At 40.8% G+C, this 23461-nt stretch overlaps 1 protein-coding gene across 2 annotated transcripts in view; it reads right to left on the bottom strand.

The window, feature by feature from the left end:
* CDH20 (cadherin 20) overlaps positions 1-23461 on the bottom strand; it is a 200728-nt gene that overhangs the window by 53270 nt on the left and 123997 nt on the right. The window contains exon 2 of one of the 2 annotated variants that reach the window (XM_072998524.2): positions 7451-7822. The exons of the other annotated variant lie outside the window; for it this stretch is intronic. Within the exon in view, the coding sequence (XP_072854625.1) occupies positions 7451-7699 (249 nt within the window). The 5' untranslated portion in view covers positions 7700-7822. The remainder of the gene's footprint in view (positions 1-7450; positions 7823-23461) is intronic. 2 annotated transcript variants of the gene reach the window in all.

Below are 23461 nucleotides of genomic sequence, written 5' to 3'. Positions count from 1 at the left end.
CACAAAAGTAGAAGGGTGCTCCTTAGAGCTTAAAATTTGGGGAGGAAAATGACCAGAGCAGTTTTAAACCACTCCTGCAGGCGGGGCAAAGCAAACATACAAAGACGAATCCCCACTAAAAATAGATGATTTCTTGACAGGCTTCCCTGCATTGAACTTTACATTGTATATTTGCTGGGTTTTAATTTAAATTCATCTGTGCTCAATCCACTGCAAATTGAGGGAGAAAAGTCCAATGTAGTTACCCCTAAGAGTACAATCCTAACTGGTGAAGATGGCTGAAGGCCTGGTGAGCTGACAAGATGTGAACCGAAGCTTTATTGAAGCCCGAGCACCACAAGGGCATGCCTACTGCCAAATGGGGAGTGGTGGTGGCTGAAAAGGCTTCTTCTGCCTATTCTTAACCTGCCACAGCTGGCCAGTCTTTGAGTCAGGAGCAAGCTGAACTGTTCATGTCCTAGTCATGTCAACCAGCTCTTCTGAACAGGCTTTTAACCATGTGTGTGACCTCTCTTCTTTTCAGTGGAAACTTATGATTTCCACAGAATGAGAACTGTGTTCAAAGTTTTCCTTTAGGTCCCTTGCCTACCTAAAAAAATGATCTAACTGGGTCATCTACAATTCCAGTAATTGTGGTGGAACTGAAAGTGCGCCTTCTGACTTTGCATGAGAAATAGGAAGAACATGAAGGAGATATTCTTGATCATACAAGAAGACTTCTTCAACAAGGCTCTCCCTGCACATTTTTTCATTGTGCTCACTACTTCTTAGTGCTTCCTGGGCATCTGAGACATTTAAGAGTAACTGCAGAATATAGGGCTTTTTGGCTAACAAAGCTCAGGCGCTGGGTTACGTTTTTCTTATGTGCTATTAAGTTGCCTATGACTTATAATAACACTAATTGTGAGTTTGACCTTTAATTAACTATAAGCCAAGCTCAAATCCAAGATAAGTCAGGCTCAATTCAAAATGGGCTCATCTCTACATTGCCAAAGTTACCCCCTTTTCCACCCAGTTGCAGTGAAAGGGAAACTTTCATTGCTCTTTTCTACAATTAAGATGTTTGAAATGTAGTAAGTAACCCACATACCATGGAGCCTCTTTGTCATTTTGTAGGATGCCATCTGTTCAGGTTTCTAGGGATCAGTTTCAGTTACTGCAGCCTGATGATGTGGACAGGACACTGGATTCTGTCCATAACATCACAAGCTTGATCCTTGCCTATCTGGATTAGTAAGATCTAGCAGAAGTAGACCGACCATTGTTGTTGTTGCTGTCAGGTTGAAACTAACTTATAGCAACCCTGACAGGGATTTCAAGGTAAGTGTAGTATTTAAAGAGTGGTTTTACTAGTTCCACTCTCCCAGTAAGTTTCTATGGCTGAACCCTGTTCTCCAGAGTCTTAGTCTACTACACCACACTGGTTAGGTCTAGGAGGTGGCAAATGCCCCATTGCCTCAAGGTTGGTGCCTACTGCCTTCAAAGAGGAAGTGGTGCATCCTCTTCTGAAAAAGACCCTCTGGAGGCAGAGGTATGCAAGAACTACTGCTGAATTATAAATGTCCTCTTTTAAACATGTGGTTGCAAGGCAACTTCAGAGATTCTTTGAGGGAGCAGATTATCTAGACCCATTTCAATCTAGTTTCAAGGCAGGGTATGACATTGAAACAGCTTTGGTCTTCCTGACTGATGACCTACTGCAGAGTAACGACACAAGACTGAGGCCCTGCAGATCCTCCTGGATCTCCTTGTGACTTCTGATGCTATTGATCATGGTGTCCTCTTAGACCAGTTCCACAGAACAGGAACAGGAGGCACTGTGTTTGCTGTGGTTCTGTTCCCTTTTGTGGGACTGGTTCCAGAGAGTAGCAGTGGGGTATTTCTGTTTAGTTCAAGGTGATTAAGCTGTGGGGCACCACAGGGATGTATTCTCTCCCCTTTGCTGCTCAATATCTATATGAAGCTGCTGGGATGGGTAAGTTGAAGTTTTGGTGCAGGAGCTATCAGTACACTGACGGCACCCAGTTCTTGTCAACAGGGCTGGCTGAGGCTGTGCATGCGCTGAATGGCCTAGAGGAGAATCAGTAAACTGAAGCTGAATCTCAATAAGACAAAGACTGTATGGCTTAGTGATTTAGAACTCCCTCTGAAAGAGTAGGTCTACAGAACTATTGTTGCAGTTGAGGCTTGAGCAAGCACAATATCTTGAAGTGCCTGGGGCTATCTTTTATTAGTCTATGTACTAGTGACCTCCTGGTAATCTCCTGGTTAAACTACTATAACACATTTTATGTAGGTCTGCCCTTTAAGATAACACAGACACTGCAGTAAATACAAGATGCTAGAAGGAACACAGGCCATTACTCATATTATATCAGTTCTGCAAGAATTTCAACAACTGCCAATATATTTTGAGTCTGAGTTCAAGGTATGCATTATGATTTATAAAACCCTAAATGGCTTGGGACCTGGATACTTAAGGACATGCCTCTTCCCCTAAACACCTGCCTAATCAATAAGATCTGCTGGGGTGCTTCTTCTGTGTCCCACCATGGAGAATAATCCATTATAAGAAGATGTGGGGGAGGGCTTTCTCAGCTGCAGCACTTAACTTATGGAATGCACTCTCCTTAGAGACTTGACTTGTACTGACATTAGCTTTATTTCAACATCAAGTTAAAACATGGTTATTCATAAAAGCCTTCCAGAATGGGCTTTAATAGGCTCTGGAGGCTTCTCAAGTGCTGTTGTTTTAATGTATGTAGTTTTTAATGCTTTTTAATTATTTCAAAGTATTAAGTTGCTCTATATTGTTTTCACTGCTGTATTCCACCCTCAGATCTCAGGATGTGGAGTGAAATATAAGCGGTCTACATACATACATACATACATACATACATACATACATACATACATACATACATACATACATACATACATACATACATACATACATACATACATACATACATACATACATACATACATACATATGGGCATCAGGCACCAAGAAGTCTACATTTATTTATTTTATTTATTGGATTTCTATCCCTCTCATCTAGACCAAAGGTCTACATGCCCTGGAACTCTTTCTTGGAATTATTTTTATTATACTACTGTTCAATGTTACTGACTCTAGCAACGCACCTAATTTTTATTAGTGAATACCCACAGCACTGCTGTAGTATTGTGTTAGACTTAACATCATGGTATTATTGATGAAGGCATGTGAACTGGCACAGCCAACAAGATGGCATATCACTATAGATAGAATGAAGCCAAAGACTATGAAGCAAAGAAAAAGTTCTGTGAGAAACAGCCCAGAAAATATATGATGCTTGCTGAAGACAAATTTAACATGATACATAAGTACAGCTTTGACTTGATCAGTGTGTAGAAATACTGAAACTTTCAGAATTAAATCCAGGTAGTTTTCTTCCCAGCTGAATGAAAATGAAGGAACAAAAATTCCTTCTATCATATCTATGAGTGAAGATATGATGGAACTTTTAAAATACTTGAAAGGTAGTCATACAGAGGAGGGGCAGAATCTGTTCTTGATCATCCTAGAGTGCAGGACACATAATAATGGGTTCAAGTTACAGGAAGCCAAATTTAGGATTAATATCAGGAAAAACTTCTCAACTATTAGAGCAGTACAACAATGGAATCAAGTACCTTGAGAGGTAATATGTGTTCCAACATTGGAAGTATTTAACAGAAAATTAGACAAGCATGTGCCAGATATGCAGTACTTTGATTCTGATTCCTGCATTAAGTAGGGAGTTGGACTTTATGGCCTTATAGGTCCCTTCCACCTCCACCATCCTATGATTAGAAGACATTTTATTGGAATCTACAGATAGTCAAGGAAATGGCCAAGGAAAGCTGCATTAAAAAAAGATTGTGTTCATATATTTACAAAATTGCTGTGACAAGCAATGTCCATCTATGGACTTTTAAAAAATCATTAATATATGTAAAAAATTATTTGTGCCTTTACGTATACAGTATTCTAGAAGGTTTCAATGCTGTACCTCAGTCATTGACTCAAACAGCCACTATGGCTGATGTGGTATCCCAGAATAGAACTCTTTTTAAAATCAATGAGATGACATGAGAAGTGATGGCAGCAGTAGCGAGTTTACAACCTCTGAAGAAAAATGATAAGATTTGTCTTGTTCTGCTGAGAAACATTAAAATGGCATTAAGAAGAAGGAAGCAAGCCAATGTCTGCTGCAATACTGGATATGTCCAGATGAATTAAGGGTTCTGTGAGATATGTTCTAAGCTAAGTAAATGTAATTCTTTCTTTCTTTCTTTCTTTCTTTCTTTCTTTCTTTCTTTCTTTCTTTCTTTCTTTCTTTCTTTCTTTCTTTCTTTCTTTCTTTCTTTCTTTCTTTCTTTCTTTCTTTCTTTCTTTCTTTCTTTCTTTCTTAGAATCTCTCTAGGTGTCTTTCTTGCTACCTAACATTTTTTTAGTTGCTGGAACTAAGGATGGAACCTGGGAATGAAAGTGATATTCAAATAGAGAAAGACCACTGGTATTTCCACACCACCACTGTTTCCTTTGACATCCATGTGCAAGTCTCAGTTGGTCAAGAAGAACCATTAAAAACCAAAAATTATTATGTATTATATGCTTGATGAAGTTACATTAAGGATGGGGTCCTCATCAGAGCATAAGAACTGCTACACTACCCACACAGTGCAACAGAAAGCAGCTGTAAGGAAGCTCAAAAGAAGGGCATGAGTATGACAACTTTTCCCTCTTATTTGTTCTTTGCAAATGATGCAGAGTCGGTGGACTTGTCCACCTTTGTCAGGGCCGGGTGTGTAGACTCTGATTTATATCATTTTCACGTACAATAAATACTCTCTTTGCCAAACAATAATTTATTTCTGTTTGTTTTGGTGAGATTTTCTGCATTTGCAACACTGATTTTGGCACATTTCTGAAAAATGCACAATGTTGGACAATTCATTAAGTGTTGCCTTCATGAATGAACTACCGAATGTATTAGTTAGTGCTGGGAAGGTTATTTATGCCTTTCTGAACAATAAGCTTTTCCTTTTTTGGGTGGGGGCTGCATGTGTTTGTGTATGTGTGTACATGTGCATGCATGCACAAACACATTTGGTGCAAACAGACAAAGAGGAAGGAAAGGCTTACTGTTCAGAGGGACACAAATAACCCTCCCAGCACTAATACATTGGATAGTTCATGCATGAAGGCTGTCAGTTTCTTGTGGCTGCTTTTGCACATAATGCAGAAAAATGCAGAAACTGTGATGGAGAAAAAAAGCACTTGCTTCATACTGGAGGCAAGAACTTTACTGCAGGCTGAAAAATTTTTGGTGGTGTCTCAATGTGTTGATATGATCTTACTCTGTGAGATCACTTTGCATGCCTCCCAGAACTGCCTTTTGCAACTTGAGATGAACAACAACAGGGTACCCCTTCATACGTCACATATTGAAGCTAGGTGTAGGTATATCTGTATCATCCATATCGATTGGTGGGGGTGGGGGAGTAGCAAGGCTACCCTCTCCTTTTAAGTTGTTAATATGTGACAGGAGAGACAAGAGACAAGCACCAAACACCCAAAAGAAAAGTGAATCATGGCACATTTTTACCATGTAACATCTGCAAAGTGCTGGAACAGTATTAATTGACGGCATATGAGAAGACACATAAAGAATAGGGCCGAGATGACTGCATTAGCCAGCAGGCACGTGACTATTGATAGTTGAGAACAAAGGACAGAGTTGTCCAACATAACGTGACATACTGTAACATGGAAGTGTGTAAGTATCCAGCTTCCTTTCCTATCCCATCCAGCGCTAGTATTACTTATTCTCACCTCTTTCCCCCCTTACTGTTCTTCTTCCTCCACTCAGTTCTTATTTAACTTGTATCAACTTTGCTCAGGTTAAAAACCCCTTTGATTCCTCCAGTGTCCCAGTCCCTCTGCTTCCTTCTTCCCCCTTCATATTTCTCCCCCTTTTTTTCTTGCCATTTGTCCCCTCCTCCCATGTTTTGCTTTGTTTCCCTTTCTCATCATGACTCTTGCTGCATCCTTATCAGGCAACAGGAACCAGTCTCTCGAGGCAGCTAGAAGCTTGGCAGAAATGTTTGCATGTTATGCAGATTACTTGGTTCATTATGAAAATAATGTGGTGGCTCATGAAAGAATGAACCAGCTCCCTCTCATGCAGAAGTCTTGACATCTGTTTTACAGACATGGAAAAGAGGTCTGAGTTTTCATAGACTATTTTCATGTAACCCAGGAGTGCACCCTTTTCTTTAGCACCCTTTCCTTTAGCAGAACTCCAAAGCTTTCAAGAACTGCAAATGGTGCAGATATTCAGCTGCTTCTGCAGTTCAAATATTTATTTTAGGAATAAAGATTGTACAGAATTGGCAATTCTGCTCGGGGCAGCTAAAATTAGTTATCTGTGGCTCTGCTCTGCTTCATGTCCATATCCCATCTGCAGCATGCGGACCATCATACGAACTTCTAAATCCAGGTTAGGGTTCCTGTAAGGCTCCCTGTGCTTATAGAGAACGTGTCCTCTGTATGGTCAAAAATCAGAGCTTGGGAAAGTTATTTCTGAAAAATTTAAAATGACATCTTGGAAAGTTATTTTTTAAAAGAACTGATCACTGTTACACGTTACAATTTTAGAAAGTAATTTGTTGCCATTATTTGTTATGGTTTTTAAAAGTATCTCATTCAGTCTCTCATTTACAGTGTTGTCTTGCAAGACAAATGCCTCGTGCAACGAAAATCTCACAAGACTAAAGTGTTTTGCGATTTTTTGATGATTTGCAAGATGAATTTTTCTATGGCCATGCTTTGCAATATGATTTTTTTCCAATGCATTCCTATGGGAAATGCATTTCAATGCATTCCTATGGGAAAATTCACAATACGAAATTTTCGCAATACGAAATGACTCATGGAATGAGGCATCACTGTATATTGCTCACTCATTTTTACTGCTTTTTAGATCCTAAAGATCCCAATCTTTAAAATGCTGTGAGAAAAGTAATGAACATGTGCTACTCATTACATGGGCAAAAGTAACAACCTTATCAGTCATTATATTACTTTGGAAAGGAAAGTTGCTGCCACTGAGTTAACAAAAAAAGGTATTATTAGGGTGACCAAGTCTCAGGATGGTGCTGATCTGGCCGTTCTAAATATACTACGTACAGGTAAGTGATTACTTGTAATATGTTCTTCCTAGCTCTTCTCAGAACTTTCCTCTTTCATCACGCCATTGGCTTTCCATCTTAGGTCACCACCATGAAATAAGCCAAACCATGCATAATGGCATTTGCCTGTATCTATCTGGTTATTATATTGGTGCTAGAGAAAAATAAATGATGTTATGTACTACATATGCATTTTTCTTTACATTTCACTGCATGCTGCACCACTTACCTTTCCAACATACAAAGGATCAGTTCCTGTGTATTCTTCCAAAACAAAGAACTGGTTCCACACCCAACTCCTCTTCATTCGCTGATGCAGAAGCAAGTTGTCCGATGAGCCATCTCCTTGGCCTTTGCTGGCTAGTCTGATGTTCCCGGATAGTACAATAGTAATGAGGTTCACTAATAAGTAAAAATTTAAGGATATACTAAGTCCAAGCCACTTCTTGGCACTGTCCATGCTGCTTGAAGTCCGCATTGCAATATCAAGATAGTTTCCAAGCTTCAAGCCAGTCTTTTAAAGAATCCAACAGGGTCTTTGAAAACTCCAAGAACAGTCTTGAAGTGGTACAAAGCCAAACACGTGAAGGACAATTGTCTCCTGTAAAGTTAGAGAAAAATCCACTGTTCAAGTTTCTAAAACGAACTCTGAGCATACGTTTGTGCAAGAATATTTCATGTCCCCCATGAAATGTGATAACGAGGTAGGTCTGTTTCACAAAAAAGGATGGTTTCTCCCTTTATTTTCTTGCGCTACTACTTTGTCAAATGAACATAATGCCTGAATAACTGGAAAGAAAGACCATGCCAGCTTGCCAAAGTGGCTGCCAGATTTTATTGGTACTACTGATTGGCTTTTAATAGAATAATTGTGTGCATATGTTTGAATGTTTGTGTGTAGAGGCATATATATGACCAAATGCTGCATCATTTCATGAGAAGTGTAACAAATACCTTGTACTGACTGGGTTCTCCTTATTCTATACCCTTATCTGCTCACACATACTTGCATGCATGTGGATTTTACAAAGTGCAATGCTTTAATTTTAGCAGCTGCAGATTATTTCCCTCCTTAATTATTTTTTTAGCACCTAAACTTTGGCTGCTTCTAGCCACACTTCACACTCTGCTGCCTGCTCTCTCTCCACAGCTGATGTGACATGTTTTAGACTTTTGAATGGTCACTTAATCATTATATCAAACCATAAAAGGTCTCAGAATGCTGCAAGTTGCATGGTATTGTGGCATACGCCTCAGGAAGTCAAGCTAACAAATTTTTCCTCCTTTAGCCTGACTCATTTGGGCCCAGGAATGCTGACCTCCATCAGAGGACACTTTCTCATCTGTCAAAGACCTTTGTTGTCATGAAGCTAGATTAGCTGGTGACCTCACTCCAAGCCATGCTTTGTAACCATCTTTTCTTTCACTGTTTTGTTGGGTTTAATGAGGTGGTGCTGCATTTTGCTACTCTGTCAATGCAGGGAAAGAACATCCTCTGCATGCTCAATGTTTCAGTCAGATGTTCATTTGGGGGGAGGGAAGGGAAAAGGGAGGGAGGGAAAGGTTTGTATCCTCTTGGGGGTACGTTTAATATTGATCTCTTTGAAAAGTCTTACCAGTCAACTAAGATTTCACTCTAACTTCTACTGTGAAATTAGGCTGGCAATTTTGTTACCGGTTTGTTTTTATCTACAGAAGTTGATTTTAAAAAAAAAGCAGATGTCAGCCTCATTATGTACATAACTCCAAAGAAGCAAAAAGGTTTATAAAAGTATTACACTATACAGTCACCTCCCTTCAGATATTTACATACAAATGGAAATTGATGAATGTCTACAGGGTTCAAGAGACAGATATGGCCCCTTTTCATGTAGTGATAACTAAAAAGGAGGAATACTGTAGTCAAATTGTAACCAGTTCCTTTTTTTACTGATAAAAAGTATATATCACCATTATAAGGAAAGGTAACCACTCATTTTTTTCATGTTGTCATTTTTTTTGTTGCTGTTGTACAGTTGCTTAGTTACTGGACCTCACTAAATGTGGGAAGAATATCACATGATTCCTGAACTGCCTTGCCAGTGCTTCATGATCTGTTGTGGGTGTTAAGACGACAACGAGGAGCGTGTTTTGTACTACAGTTCATTTTGTACCAGAAGTCAATGGCTTTATAGTCCCCAGTCCTTTTTAAAAAGTAACCATTTTAGGAAGTTTTAATAACTGTGAAATTAATTATTTAAAAACTGGAACGATTTGCTCCAGTTCTTACCTTGGGGTTGTGCTTACTTTTCAAAAGTAATGTTCCAAACTTTGACATTGGGAGTATGAAGAGAAGTACCATATTTTTCATTGTATAAAACGATACTTTTCCCTGAAATAATTTGAGAAAAAAATTGAGGGTTTTTTTATACACAGAAGGCAGCAGCAGGAGACAGAGGCAGAGGAGCAGCCACGCTCAGCCGCCTCTCGTGGCTGCCCATTGACTGCTGCCTCTACCATCCGATTGCCCCCTCCAGCACCACTGCCGAGGCTTACTTCCAGCTCATGTTGCCACCTTGTCCCCTGCCCAAAGGAGTCGATCGCTGGAGGAGGTGATCTGGCAATGGCAGCAGCAGTCAATGGGCAGCAGCAAGAGGCGGGCCCGGCAAGAGGCAGGCCCTTTACTGCAGTCTCCTCCAGCGCCAGTCATGGGCTCAGTAGCAGCAGCAGGAGGCGGAGACTGAGGCAAAGGAGCAGCTGCACTCGGCCAGCTCTTGTGGCTGCCCATTGACTGCTGCCGTCGCCGCCAGATCGCCTCCTCCAGCAATCGCCTCCTTTGGGCAGGGGACAAGGCAGCAATGTGAACTGGAGGTAAGACCCAGCAGTTGCACTGGAGGAGGCAATTGGGCAGCGGAGGCGGCAGCAGCAGGAGATGGAGGAGCAGCCATGCTGGGCCACCCCTTGTGGCTGCCCATTGACTGATCCTCTGCCTCTGGCAAGGGTAAAAATTAGGGGGTCGTCTTATACATTGGGTGGGGGTCATATACATGGAAAAATATGGTAATTTGAAAGCAGTAATTACAACTTGCTATCTACAATCATAGACTTATTCCTGCATGATACCTGGAGTCCTTTTCCTGTCCTTCAATCAAATCTGTTTGAAGTGGGATCACTAGCACAGACCAGCATTCCATCTCACCACTGATTCAAGTTTCCCTATACTAGAATGCTGTACAAGAGTGCCATGAGGCAAAATTCATGTCCTGGATTTTGAGTAAGAAATATGAAAATATACAATGTTTACACTTCTTGGGAAAGCAAGATATGTTGAATCATGCATGTATAACAGTTCCGCTTTCTATCTGTTGCAAAACTGTCTTGAGAATTTTGATTGTTCTATCAGTGATGAGAGTCAGTGGGTCTCATGCAAGTCAACATAGTGACACCTAAACAATTCTTACAACGGTTGGTGATATACAGTGCCACACACACCTCTCTGCCTCTGTTTTTATACCTTATCTAACTAATTGTATTTGTCTGTGTGGGTAGAGTTGTGCAGTTCATTTCCTATAGAAATCTATGTCAAAACACTGAACAGTTTGGGCAGACCAGGGGCTACACCTACTTTGTGCTGAACAGAGATTTATTTACAGGTATGTAATTATCCTTTTGGTAATCCCACAACAGAGGGATCATAATATGAGCCACTAGTTTTGCTTAAAGTCATCTTGCAACCAGTCTTGTTTACTAAACACTTGTGTGTACTATATCAACAAAGATCAGGAAAACAAAGAAAACAAATTATCCAATATTCAATTCTATTCTAACTAGGGACTGAAGGCGTTATTTGTTCACCTTTACAAGTTGCCATACTGCACATCTGAGGGTTAGCATGGCCAGAATCATATTATGCAAGGATAAATTATTTTGGTTGGATTTCTCATGGAACTCAATCTTCCAAAAATTTCTGGGCAACTGTTCTTCTATGGAATTCTTCCTGGTCAGTGTTCCCTCTAATTTTCCACTAGTATGGGGTGGGGGCACGGCCCCATGCATGCAGGGTTCTAGCTGTGACTAGAAGCAAATGGGAGGGAACTCTGGATCAGCTGCATCGCCCTGATGCAGCGCCACATGGCAGAGCAGCTTAGAGGGAATGTTGGTCCTGATGTTTCATTCATCTTTCATTACGATCTAGCTGAATTCACTATAAAGTCAGAATACATGGAGATAAATATTGCTCTTTGTTATGAAGTGCATTAAATGCTACTGTTATTTGTAATACAAAATAATGTCACTAAATAAGATAAAAATAGAACAACTGATAAGACATAATAACAGAAAGAAACATGGAAAAATGATACAGTGCTTTACAGAATTATCAATCTCAACTAGAGTGAAACCACCTAAACCTACACAAATGTTGATTTAACTAATCACATTACTCATTCAGCTTACTTTAGCTAAGATTAACAATTAGATTTAGCCCATGGTGAATAAATGTTACATACATTGTGTCCCCTTCACCCTGACAAATATGGATCTTGTCAGTTAGGCTGTGATCAGGTGGCTGCAAAGGGTTACTTTGATGTGGCTGATCTCCCCTAAAGTGACTCTTCTGTCTGACAGGAAATCACTCACATCTGGCTCCCCAAAACAGGATCCCTACAACTAGATAAAAAATGTCGAGCTTGGGCATGGATCAAGTTAGGGTTGCAGCAGATGTCTCTGTGTGTCATCTGATCACACCAGATTAGAGATGGGCACTTACCATGGCTTGGTGGCTCAACCAATGTGTTGTGCGGGTGCCCCAGATTCTACGCCCTACCTCCTCCCATGGGCACCCACTCAGAGGAGGAGGTGGGGAAGGGAAGCCCGTGGCACAGCTTCTGACAGGGCGGCTGACAGAGGAGGCAGGGTGCAGAACCTGGGGTGCCCAATACCTGTAGACGCGATCAGCCTAAGCGCAGTAAGTGCCAATCTCTACACCAGACCACTCCACAAGCAGTCCAAATTGTGATCTGTTTCCACCTGTGATCACACCCTTGTCTGTCATTCTTGTGGGTTTTGTCAGGATTTGCCAGCAGGCTTCTCTGGGAGTGAGTTATGACCTTGGCTCTATCCCTTTGATTTAATTAGTAAAGTAGTCCTTGACAAAATTTAATTACTGACAATGACTGTATATTAAGAACTGCCAGCTGGAACAATAATACCTAAAAGAACACTAGTAACAATGTTGTTCATCAGGGGAAGGCAAACTTTTCATCCTTCTTCAGATCACCTCAATTAAGGTGTAACTTCACACTGACATTGGAGGGACATGATCCGGGGATACCTCAACTCCCTATTTCAGAGTCAGGGATCCTCCTGTTCAGATCACAGGCTGTTCCTGCATGCCCATCTCCCAGGCAGTAAGCTTCATTTCACATTACAGGTAAACGCTGCAGTATTAAAACATAATTAAAATATTGGGTTCCCAGTTGTAATAATGTATTTTTTTCTTTTTATAAAGAGATATCTTTGAGAAAAGTCTAAGTACACGTTGCTTCTGATTAATTGGATTACATCAGCCTTTTGAATAATCAGCTGTCTTATGTGTGTAGTATTTGCTTATTCCTGCCAAACAGAAAGGATCCTGGTATCTTGCATTTTAATGCAGAGGAGTGAATTAACTTGGGAAACTTCACTGCCTCAGCAAAGTGGATGCAGAGCACCCGTCAGCTTTATGTGACCAAACTCTGGCATCGCTATAATTATTTTCTTAAAGTTGTTTTGATGAATTAGGAGAGCAAAGGTAAGATGCCCTCTGTATGTGTGCATGATTAATATGGTCATTTTGGTAATAAAAAGCAAGTCCAGGCCAGTCTCTACTCTCCGATGGTCAGTTAAAACACACAAACACCGAGTTACACTGACATTATGCCTTTTGTAGTGGATACATTAGAGCTGTGCTAAAGAATGGGATACATTTTTAAAAATGGAGGACAGAATTTATTTAACAGCATTTCCAATGTGCTAATGTTCAGCAGATCACTGTTATGACCCTTTGAAAGTGAAGTTGCTCATTAGTTGTAATTGTGCACAGTTTCGTTTAAAAAGGCATATTATTTTCTGTTGTTAGTGATGTGGTTATTCTTTGGTGAACTTCAGGAACAAAGTCCTTCTTTTTGGCAAATCTTTACTGTTCAGTTTTTGTGAGACAGGAACAAATGTACTTCCCCATTCACTGTCCACACCCATAGGATGATGCAACTGTGTACAAATTAAGGAGGCACAAGCAAGTGCAATCTTGTAGTTCATGCGGAAGTGCAACGTTAAAGAAAAAATGTGTGTTTCTGTCACATACTGTAGTTTTGGGAAGTGTGAAATCTTACTGTGACACACTGGGATAACCCACTGATAAACCATGTTAATTGTTGTGAGGCTTTTGCTCTTGCACGGTAGTGAAAAAGCAGTATTTTGTGTTTTTGTTTTCTGTGGCAGCAGCATTGTTAAAATTTTAATAATGCTGCTGCCACAGAAAACAAAAACACAAAAAGCTGTATTATCTATATAAAAAGAGAGGTTATTTACCTGTAACTCTGGTTCTTCGAGTTGTCATCTGTGAATTCACACTAATGCGATTAATCTGTGCCTGCGCAGAGGTCTCCAGAATATTCTAGAGCTCAAACATGCGCTCACCAGGACTCGCCCCATTAACACACATGATCTCCCCGTCCTGGTGATTACCTCAGTTCCCAACAGCCCGCCGCTGCACATTAAGACAGACGTGACAGACAGAGGGGAGGGCAGGCAGGAAGTGTGAATTCACAGATGACCACTCGAAGAACCAGAGTTATAGGTAAGTGACCTCTCTTTCTTCTCTGTGGTCTCTGTGAATGCACACTATAGGGTGACTGACAAGCTTACCTCACAGGTGGAGGGATGTCACGGCAAGACTGAGGACAAAACCACACGACCAAAAGCCACATCCTCCTTGGCCCTTACATCCAAACGATAATGGGATGCAAATGTTGAAGGAGTGGACCAAGTAGCAGCCTTGCAAATATCTGGAATAGGTAAACCTCGCAGAAAAGCCATGGCAGTGGCTGTTGCTCTGATGGAATGAGAATCTGTGTAGGCAGAGGCTTTTGAACAAGCTAAAATGTGAGGCGTATGATTTAAACAATCCATCGTGAGATGGTTTGAGGAAATACATGTGTTCCTCTATGTGGCAAATGTATAGAAACAAATAGTTTCTTAGACTTCCGAAAGGGGGCAGTTCTTTTGACATAGAATGCCAGAGCTCTTCTCACATCTAGAAGGTGGAAAGATTGCTCGAGATCCGTTGCTCGGGACGAAGAAGGTAGGGAAGAAGGTAGGGAGGACAATAGGCTGACAGACATGAAATTCGGAAACGACCTTAGGGAGGAAGGAAATATCTGGATACATCGTGACCTTATCCAGATGAAACTGCAGGAACGGAGGGTATACTCGTAGTGCTACAAGTTCAGACGCCCTAGGGGAAATGTGATAGCGACTAGAAATAACATTTTAAAGGAGAGTAGACACTCAGAAGAGGTGGCAAAAGGCTCAAAGGGTGGTAATGAGAGGCAACGGAGAACAGCGTGCAGGGACCACTGTGGCGGAGGGGAAGGTCAGGATGGATGTAGGTTGGCGACACCTCAAAGAAACTGCTTCAGAGTAGGATGTCTGAAGAATAAGGCAGCATCTGAGTCCTTTGGTTGGTGGGCTATAATCACGGACTTTGATAGTAGACAATGAGAGATGGCAATCAAAGAGATAGGAAAGAAAAGCCAAAACTGTGGAAAGGGTAGTTGGAGCCATAGGGAGATCATTTTGATGAGTTAATTTTAGGAAAGCAGACCATTTATAAGCATAAAGCCAATTTGTGGCATGTTTTGTCGCGTGAGCGAGGATGGTGCTCAATGAGGGTGGATCCTCCATGCCATGAGATGGAGAGATTATAGGTCAGGATGGTAAGTTTGCCTCTGATGCTGGATGAGAAGGTGTGGGAGGAGGGGCAGATGGATGGAGTGAGAGGCTATTGTTCTGAGCATCATGAACCATGGTTGTCTTGGCCACCAAGGGGCTATCAGAATGGCATTGGAACGGTCCTGTTGCAATTAGACAATGGTGTGCAGGAGAAGTGGGATCGGTGGAAGGAGGTAGAGGAAATGCGTTTTCCACGTTGCCATGAGAGCATCGCTGAGGGAGCCTTGACCCAGGCCTGCTCTGGAGAAGTACTGGGTGCATTTGGTGTTGCTCGCTGTGGCAAAAATGTCTATGTCTGGACAGCCTCATTTGGAGCACAGTTGGAAAAATACGGTGTCGTTGAGGGACCACTCATGCATCTGAGAGTTCAATCTGCAGAGAGTCTGCTAGTTGGTTGCACTGTGTGGCAATGTGCACCTCTATGGGGAAGATATGGCGCATTAGGCACCACACACAAATTTGGACAGCAAGAATGCTTTGAAAATCGCAAGCAATTTGAGGTTGTTGATATGCAGACCTTTCTCATAAGGGGACCAGGTCGCATGAAGTTGCAGATTGTTGCAATGTGCTCCCCAACAGACAGGGCTGGCATCAGTTGTAATCTGAGTCGTCAATTGGAGAGGTGCAAACGGTCTGCCAAGAAAGAGGTTGGCCGGGCTGATCGTAATAGTAGCCAGACTGGTACCAAGGAGGTGAGGGGGACTCTGAAGAATCCAAAGGGTAGTATTATGCGTACTAAAGGCACTTGGGTTCAGCATAACATTTGGTATCATGATGCCAGTACTGGTATGGATGATGCCAATACTGTCTAGGCTGTGGTTTGTAGTAAGCTGGAGGCTCATAAATGGTGACTCACTTGGGCCAGTGTTGTCAATCCTGAGAGTCCCGTGATACCGACAGTCCTGAAAGTCTTGGAGGCTGTGAGGGAGCGGTATCAGGACATCCAGTGTCCTCAGTGAGGTGGAGTTTAGCTCTCTTCTTCCGTAAAGGCACTGGATCAGCAGGAACAGATGTTGATTCAGACTCACACCAGGACACAGAGCAACCCAAGTATCTGGGGCTTGAACAGGCTGAACAAGGCAGTACAGTTACCTCAGCTGAGGTGTCCACCCAGGAGGGAGATTGAGCCAACAGAGGAGAAGGCGGTTGTCTGGATGGAGGTGGAATAGCTTCATGGTCAATATCAAGATCAATAGGTGGTTGATCCTGCACGGAAGGGTGTTGTACCCGTGGCTGTGCGTCGATGGAAGATTCCTTAGGTTTCTTTGGCTTGGTACCAACCTGTTTCAGAGTGGATTTTGGTGTTGGGGTCAATTAAGATGATGATCCTGAGGACTTAGGCTTAGGCATTTTGGGCTTAGATTTAGGTGTTGGCAACGGAGAGTTGACATTTTTACAGTGGGAGCAAGAGGCCAGTTGATGCGATTCTCCCAGATAAAATAGGCAAGAACCGTGGCCGTCAGACAGAGGCAACTTATCGTGCAGGACATGCACCCCTTAAACGGCCCTGTGGGGGCCATAAATGGCAGGAAGGGAAAGGGAGGGGGAGGGGGAATAGGAGAAGGGAAAAAAAATGAAATCTTACAAAAGAATGAAGAGTCTATTCTAAATAACAATACAATTATAATTATGTTTCCTTAGGAAAAGAACCAGATTGCGCAGATGGAGAGCTGAACCGAAGATGAGACATCAGCGGCAGCAAAAAGGAACTGAGGTAATCGCCAGGACAGGTGGACCATGTGTGTTAAGGGGGCAGGTCCTGGCAAATGCATGTTTGAGCTCTAGAATATTCCAGAGACCTCTGCTCAGGCACAGGTTAAACCCGTTAATGTGCATTCACAGAGACCATGAAGAAGAACCTCCTATTTTGTGTAAAACCCCAAATCCTTGTATTTTGTAGAAAGTACATTTTCTCAGGCAAAAGTACATTTTCTTTTTGCACAAAAAAATACTTCTGCAAATTTTTCCCTAAGAAGTTTAAAATGTGAAGACTGCACAAAATCTATAGTAATTCTTGAGTAATTGTGACAACATTTTAGAAATGTTTCATTCTAACTTTTGAACATTTGTGAACATTTATGGCCCTAGTAACAAAGAGTTCGTAATGAAGGAAAAAATATATAACAGAAAACAAGTGAGACATGTCTTTTATTACATGTGCACTAGAGCAAGGCCATAACATTTTGCCACAAACAGGCATGGATAAGATGCTGTCTCTTTCCATTTCATATGTATGTTGTATCTGTATCAGTTGAATCTTACTACAGCAAGTGTCTTCCATTGCACTGAAGCAACTTGGGGTAATGGAACAAATCATAGAATGTCCTCTAGCATCTTGGGAGTGCTCACCACCCCTACTGCATCTGCTTACTAAGTTGGTTGTTTCACAGAGCCTGATGAGAGGGCTGATCCTGCTATTTGGTTGTGAGTCAGGTGGTTTAAGAAGGATAAAATGGACAGAGTCAACATTATAATACAGTAGTACCTCGGTTTACGAACGCCTCGGTTAATGTAATTTTTGGTTTATGAATGGAAATCCATTGAAAATAATGCCTTGGTTTACAATTTTTTTTGCAGTATGAAGCAAGTTTCCCCAGGATGCACTGTGCCTGGAGATTTATAGTGCTTCCCCCGTTCCTATGGCAAACCGTGTTTCGGTTTACGAATTTTTCGCATTACGTAATGTGCCGGGGAACGCATTAAATTTGTAAACCAAGATATGACTGTACTGTATATTTAGCTTTGATTTTTATAAGCATTTACATAGTAAGCAGTTTCTAGTCACACACACACAGTTCTAAGAATAGATTAATAGAGTGTGAGTTCTGTGTATGATTTCTTTTAAGAATTTTCCTATCTCGTAATTATCTTGCCTTAAAGAAAGTAAACAGCCTTGTAATTAACACATAGGAAAAAATTAAAGCAGAGTGCAGTCTATGCTTTAAATGAGCTATTTATTTTGCCTTTTAATTTGTTGAAATATTTAAAACTGAAAGCAGGGGGTAACTGCTTTCCTCATTAAAGAATTTCATTCTCTTGATTTTCTTACTTTTGCTTTTCTCCCATTTACCGCAATGAGCATATGTGCACTGTATAGCTAAAGAGTACATTGTAATATACTATAATTTGTAATGCCATAAGCTCAGACCATCCTCATCAAGACAGACTGAAAATATTCAAAACAGGTAAGTGCATGACTGACATTAAGGAGGTAACAGGCACATGAATATTTGTTCACCCTTTGTTAAAAAAAGATGAGGACACTTCAATACACGTTGAGAACATCTACTGAAATCTCAAGAAGACTTTGAGACACCTTGAGGACACACTGAAATGTCTTAAGAAGAATGATGCATTGAGGCACTTTGTTGAACCAAATATCAACTGCTGTGGGATTTTTCATTCTTGCGTCAGAGCAAAAAGATAGGCACTTTTTTCCACTCATCTCACCATTGCTCACTCCTAAGTCTCACTGTGAGACAAAGCACAACTTGACTCCAAAGTTCACCCTGTTGCTAAGCTTGTGGTATGTTCTGTATATGTAAAAACTTGCACACATTTTAAACAAGTGAATCATTTGTAATGTGTACATACAGAAAGACATATTTCCATCACTGAAGAAAATATTTATATGCATGAAAACAACTAAGTAGGAAAAGTGCATAATAAGTTGTACTGTAGAAAATCTGGATGACTTTCCATAAAGGAAGAACAAGTCTTATAATCTCTTATGAACAGAGGATGGGATGGGAATGCAGTTGAGAGTCTGCAAAAAGCAGCATTGAAGAACTGTTAATGTGTACTCAAGGTACAATTGAACCTGATATAGCAGATACACAACCAGGTTCTCTTGTGAAAAATTGCAAAACAAACAAAATGTCATGGAATAGGGCCATGATGAATGCTTTCTCCTTGCTATGATTTATTCCTCTACCCTACAGGCACATACCCCAAAGAGTAACTCAACGAACACTGCTGCATAGGAAAATGATTCTTAAGGGAAGGGGCTTAAAAATTCAGATTCAAAAACTTGCAGAGCTTTGAGGTTTTTTTTAAAAAACTGTACCACTTTCCATTTGAAAATGCATGTCTATTAAAAAGCAGTTCTAATCTGTTGATCATAACAGAAAGGTTTCATGTCTTACAGATATTGTACTGGAAAAAAAAATCTATTCCAAAGAGTAACCAACTCAGGGTTCATATTATTCTAGTATTTTAAAAGTTGAGCTAAAACTAGAGTGAGGAAATGAGCTAAAAACAGAGAGGGAATTTGCTTTGATGTCTGAATAGACATAACAGGAATGCTGAATGCAACTTAGTCTTTTGGAGCAGACCAAATGAAATCTTTGGCACCTTGTCTGTTGATTTCTGTGACAAAACAGAGCTGCTTATGCTGGTTGCATTGTTGGCACAATATTTAGATCCCAAAGCAAAAACATCTGGTAGATAGATGCTGTTCTCTTTTTATCAGAAAACAACTGGCTGGGATGCTCCATACCGTTGGATGCAGGGGCTTATTATCTTGGTTGGGTGACTACTGTATATCAGCGTGAACTTCTTTTTGGAAAATGCAACCACACCATATCCTGGGGCATTTGTTTCCATTACTGAAAAAGACAAGTTTTAGATTTTTAGCTACTGTACTTTCTCTTTTATAAAGATCTTGGAGAAATACAATGGAACTTGACAATGTACCATATGGTACATAAATATTAAGTTAGAATATAATCCAATGTTGAAAAGTTATAACTTCAGATCAGTCAAAAGATTCTCTGGGGACACATCAGCAGCCCATATTGCTCAATACTGTTAGGTCTTTCATCTGATTTTTAGAAAGGGAAGAAAAAGAGGAAAAGCATATCTGAGAGGAAGACAAAAGGTTCTATCCTATAAAACCCCAAGGAATATTGACGGGATCTTATGCATATAATCATTTTTTTCTTTAAAAGTTTCTACATACAGAGTCATGCCAAACTCTTCCACCATATTTTCTTTAAAATGGGACTAGGTAGAAAAATGATGGGTATGTACACACAGAGTGACAAAGGGAGAGAGAGAGAGAGAGAGAGAGAATGTAGCACATACATATACAATTCATTTGACCATTTTTCAAAAAAGTGAATTTAAATTTGGGAGCAATTCTCTTAGAAAATCTAGATTAATAACAACAGCATTCATCTTGCACATAAAAACATTTGAAGCCTTTATATACATTTTCTCATAATCCTTCAAACAGCTCCCTTATGGTAAATCAATAGTATATTGCTATCTCCATATTATCCTTTGTATGAGAGGCTGAGGCAGAGAATGACATGTCTAAGACCACCTAGTGAGTTTTAGACATGTCATGAGCAGAGATGAGATTTGTAGCTCAGTTTCTTAGCTTCTCTGCTGCAGCAGATGTATTGTAGACCCAAAAGAATAGATTATGGGCTTGAAGAATCAAAGTGCTGCAGGGGAAAAAGGGAATCTGGTTTACTTTGAAACAGGCTGGCTTAACTTTGAAGCAGAGAAAATCAGGTGCTTTACACAGCATGTTCTAGAGTGGTGGTCCTTCCCTTTTCTCCTTAACCACCCTGTTATGAAAAAGAATGAGACAATCACCACAGGTAGCAGATGACCAGAGGGAGGGCAGGTTAGGAGAAATATATTTGAAAACAAGAGGTAAGTGTGCTATGCATCCTCTAAGTCAAAGTGCCATCTTCAGCTATGGAAAAAAAGATTGTTGTTTAGTCATTTAGTTGTGTCCAACTCTTCGTGACCTCATGGACCAAAGCATGCCAGGCCCTCCTGTCTTCCACTGCCTCTCGGAGTTGGGTCAAATTCATGTTGGTAGCTTCAATGACACTGTCCAACCATCTCGTCCTCTGTCATCCCTTTCCCCTCTTGCCTTCACACTTTCCTAACATAAGCATCTTTTCCAGGGAGTCTTCTCATGAGACGGCCAAAGTATTGGAGCCTCAGCTTCAGGATCTGTCCTTCCAGTGAGCACTCAGGCTTGATTTCCTGCAAAATGGATAGGTTTGTTCTCCTTGTAGTCCAGGGGACTCTCAAGAGTCTCCTCCAGCACCACAATTCAAAAGCATCAATTCTTCGGTGGTCAGTTTTCTTTATGGTCCAACTCTCACTTCCGTACATCACTACAGGAAAAACCATAGCTTTGACTATTTGGACTTTTGTTGGCAAGGTGATGTCTTTGCTTTCTGTTCATGATTTCTTTTTTGGCAAAAAGATACAAACCATATTCACACATTCAAAAAAAAAAGGGGTGGGTGGGAGTGGGGAGTCAATTTGAAAGCACCAGCATAGAGTTATACTCCCAACTCTTGCCTGTTGATCTCCAGGTAATGAACGGCAGGCAGAAGAGGAGACTGCTTGCTACGTGTTGAGCCTCTCCAGGCAATTGGGATCTTTCATTTTTCAGGACCTCCTCATGTGCAGAAACTCCACGTGTAGCAGTATGCTGCTTCTTCAGACAGTCCATCTCCTCACAGAGATAGTGACAGGAAAAGGGTGCGGCTAGAAGTCTCTCCCAGTTCACATTTTCAAGTTAATAATTTTAAAACACTTGAATGGAGCTTCTTGCATCAACACTGATGAAGTAAGGTCAGCTGCTAGTCTGACCAACTTGTGTATAAGGAATGTAGCAGGACTGCCGGCAAACAAATCTTTGTCTAGCCTCCCTTTCCTCTTTGAAAAGTATAAGCCATAGAAACGATGCCATTCTAATTTTTCATTTCAGAGATCAGATGCAAAGATTAGGGATGCAATTCATGCCTTGGTTTGACCTCAGAGTGACTTCTGAATTTTAAAAAATCGCATTTCTTATTTCTTAATAAGAAATCACTCTAATTTTTTTTTCATTGAGATGAGACTGCGTGTTCCCCCCTCTCAGTTGAGCTTGGAGGGAATTTGTGCACTTTTGCACAAAATGTATCTTTTGTGGAGTTCTGCAGCAAACTGCACAAAAAAGAAGAGGAAGAAGAGGTTTGCTGTCATGTACTGGTTTGGGAATCCTTGACAGGATGTATTTCACTGTTCAGACAATCTGCTTCCACCACAAATGCTATGCTCTCCTCCATTAGACTGTTGGTCTAAATAAATATCTCTACACTTCAGTGTAACTTTCAGATAGCTCCACATGCAGTTATTTAAACTACTTGGTTGTCGGATAGGATATTGGCTTTGGTCTTGCTCACTTGCAATGGTATCTCCCTATAGTGGTAACAGCTAAATAACTTTAGCCCTCCAGCATAATGATCTTACCTAGAAATAAGAACTGTTTTGTTTTGGAAAGAGATGACACATTTTAAAAGTAAGAATAATAAAACAAACATTTGAAACAATGTGCTTTTTGACCCCTTGTTCACCCCTGACTTACCTTTTGGAAAACAAAAGAAGGAAGAGATGTTGTGGTGGCCAGTATTACTGCAAATTTTGCTGCTCACCCTGCCTCCTAGTCAGTGAAAGACCTAAAAGAGCCCTGGATTTTGGCCGCAGACATTCTGGATTTTGGCCCAGAGATGCAGCCCAAACTGCATTGACTCTCTGGAAACTATGGTTTGCAATCAGCGGCCATCTTTGGGTTTCTAGGATCCCTTCCTGCCACTTACCTCTTTTTATGACATGAACCTCCACTCTCTTTTCTTGCTGCTACTGATTATTGTTTAGATTTGCATTGTGTTTGTTGGCACTAAGATAAGCCTTTGCCCTCAAAGAGTCTTTTAAAATAAAAGAGAGGCCATTTCAATTTAAAAGCCTCTGAATGTTGAAAACCATTCAAACAACCTCTAGAAGCTGAGTCATGGCAACTGGGCTTCTTTCTTGTTAAACTGAAATGTTTTGCTACTCATCCAAGCAGCCTCCTCAGTCTGAGGACAGTTGGTAGGAGATCCCTGATACGATATATCAGGGATCTCCTACCAACTCTCCTCAGCCTGAAGAAACTGCTTAGATGAGTAGTGAAATGTTCCAACCTAACAAGAAAGATGTCCAGTTGCCATGACTGAGCATTCGGATAACCACACCTGGATGACTGAGAATATTCACAGATATATTCAAACAACAGTTTCACTGCCCATCAAAGGAATGGAAAAACTCAAAACAAAACAATTGCAGGTCGGACTTTAAGTAGGTTTCACCATTCACTGAATCAGTCATAATACAGCACTGGTGTCAAAGTAACTCACTAGACTATGGCTTATGTTTAGAAATTAACATTATGTTTTGCTTTATTTTGTTGAAGAGAGGAAATATGTCTGTGAAATTC

This window comes from Pogona vitticeps, chromosome 4, assembly GCF_051106095.1.
Source record: "Pogona vitticeps strain Pit_001003342236 chromosome 4, PviZW2.1, whole genome shotgun sequence".
Taxonomy (NCBI): domain Eukaryota; kingdom Metazoa; phylum Chordata; class Lepidosauria; order Squamata; family Agamidae; genus Pogona; species Pogona vitticeps.
The sequence above is the reverse complement of the archived record's forward strand: the minus strand, read 5'-3'. Positions and strand labels throughout refer to the sequence as shown.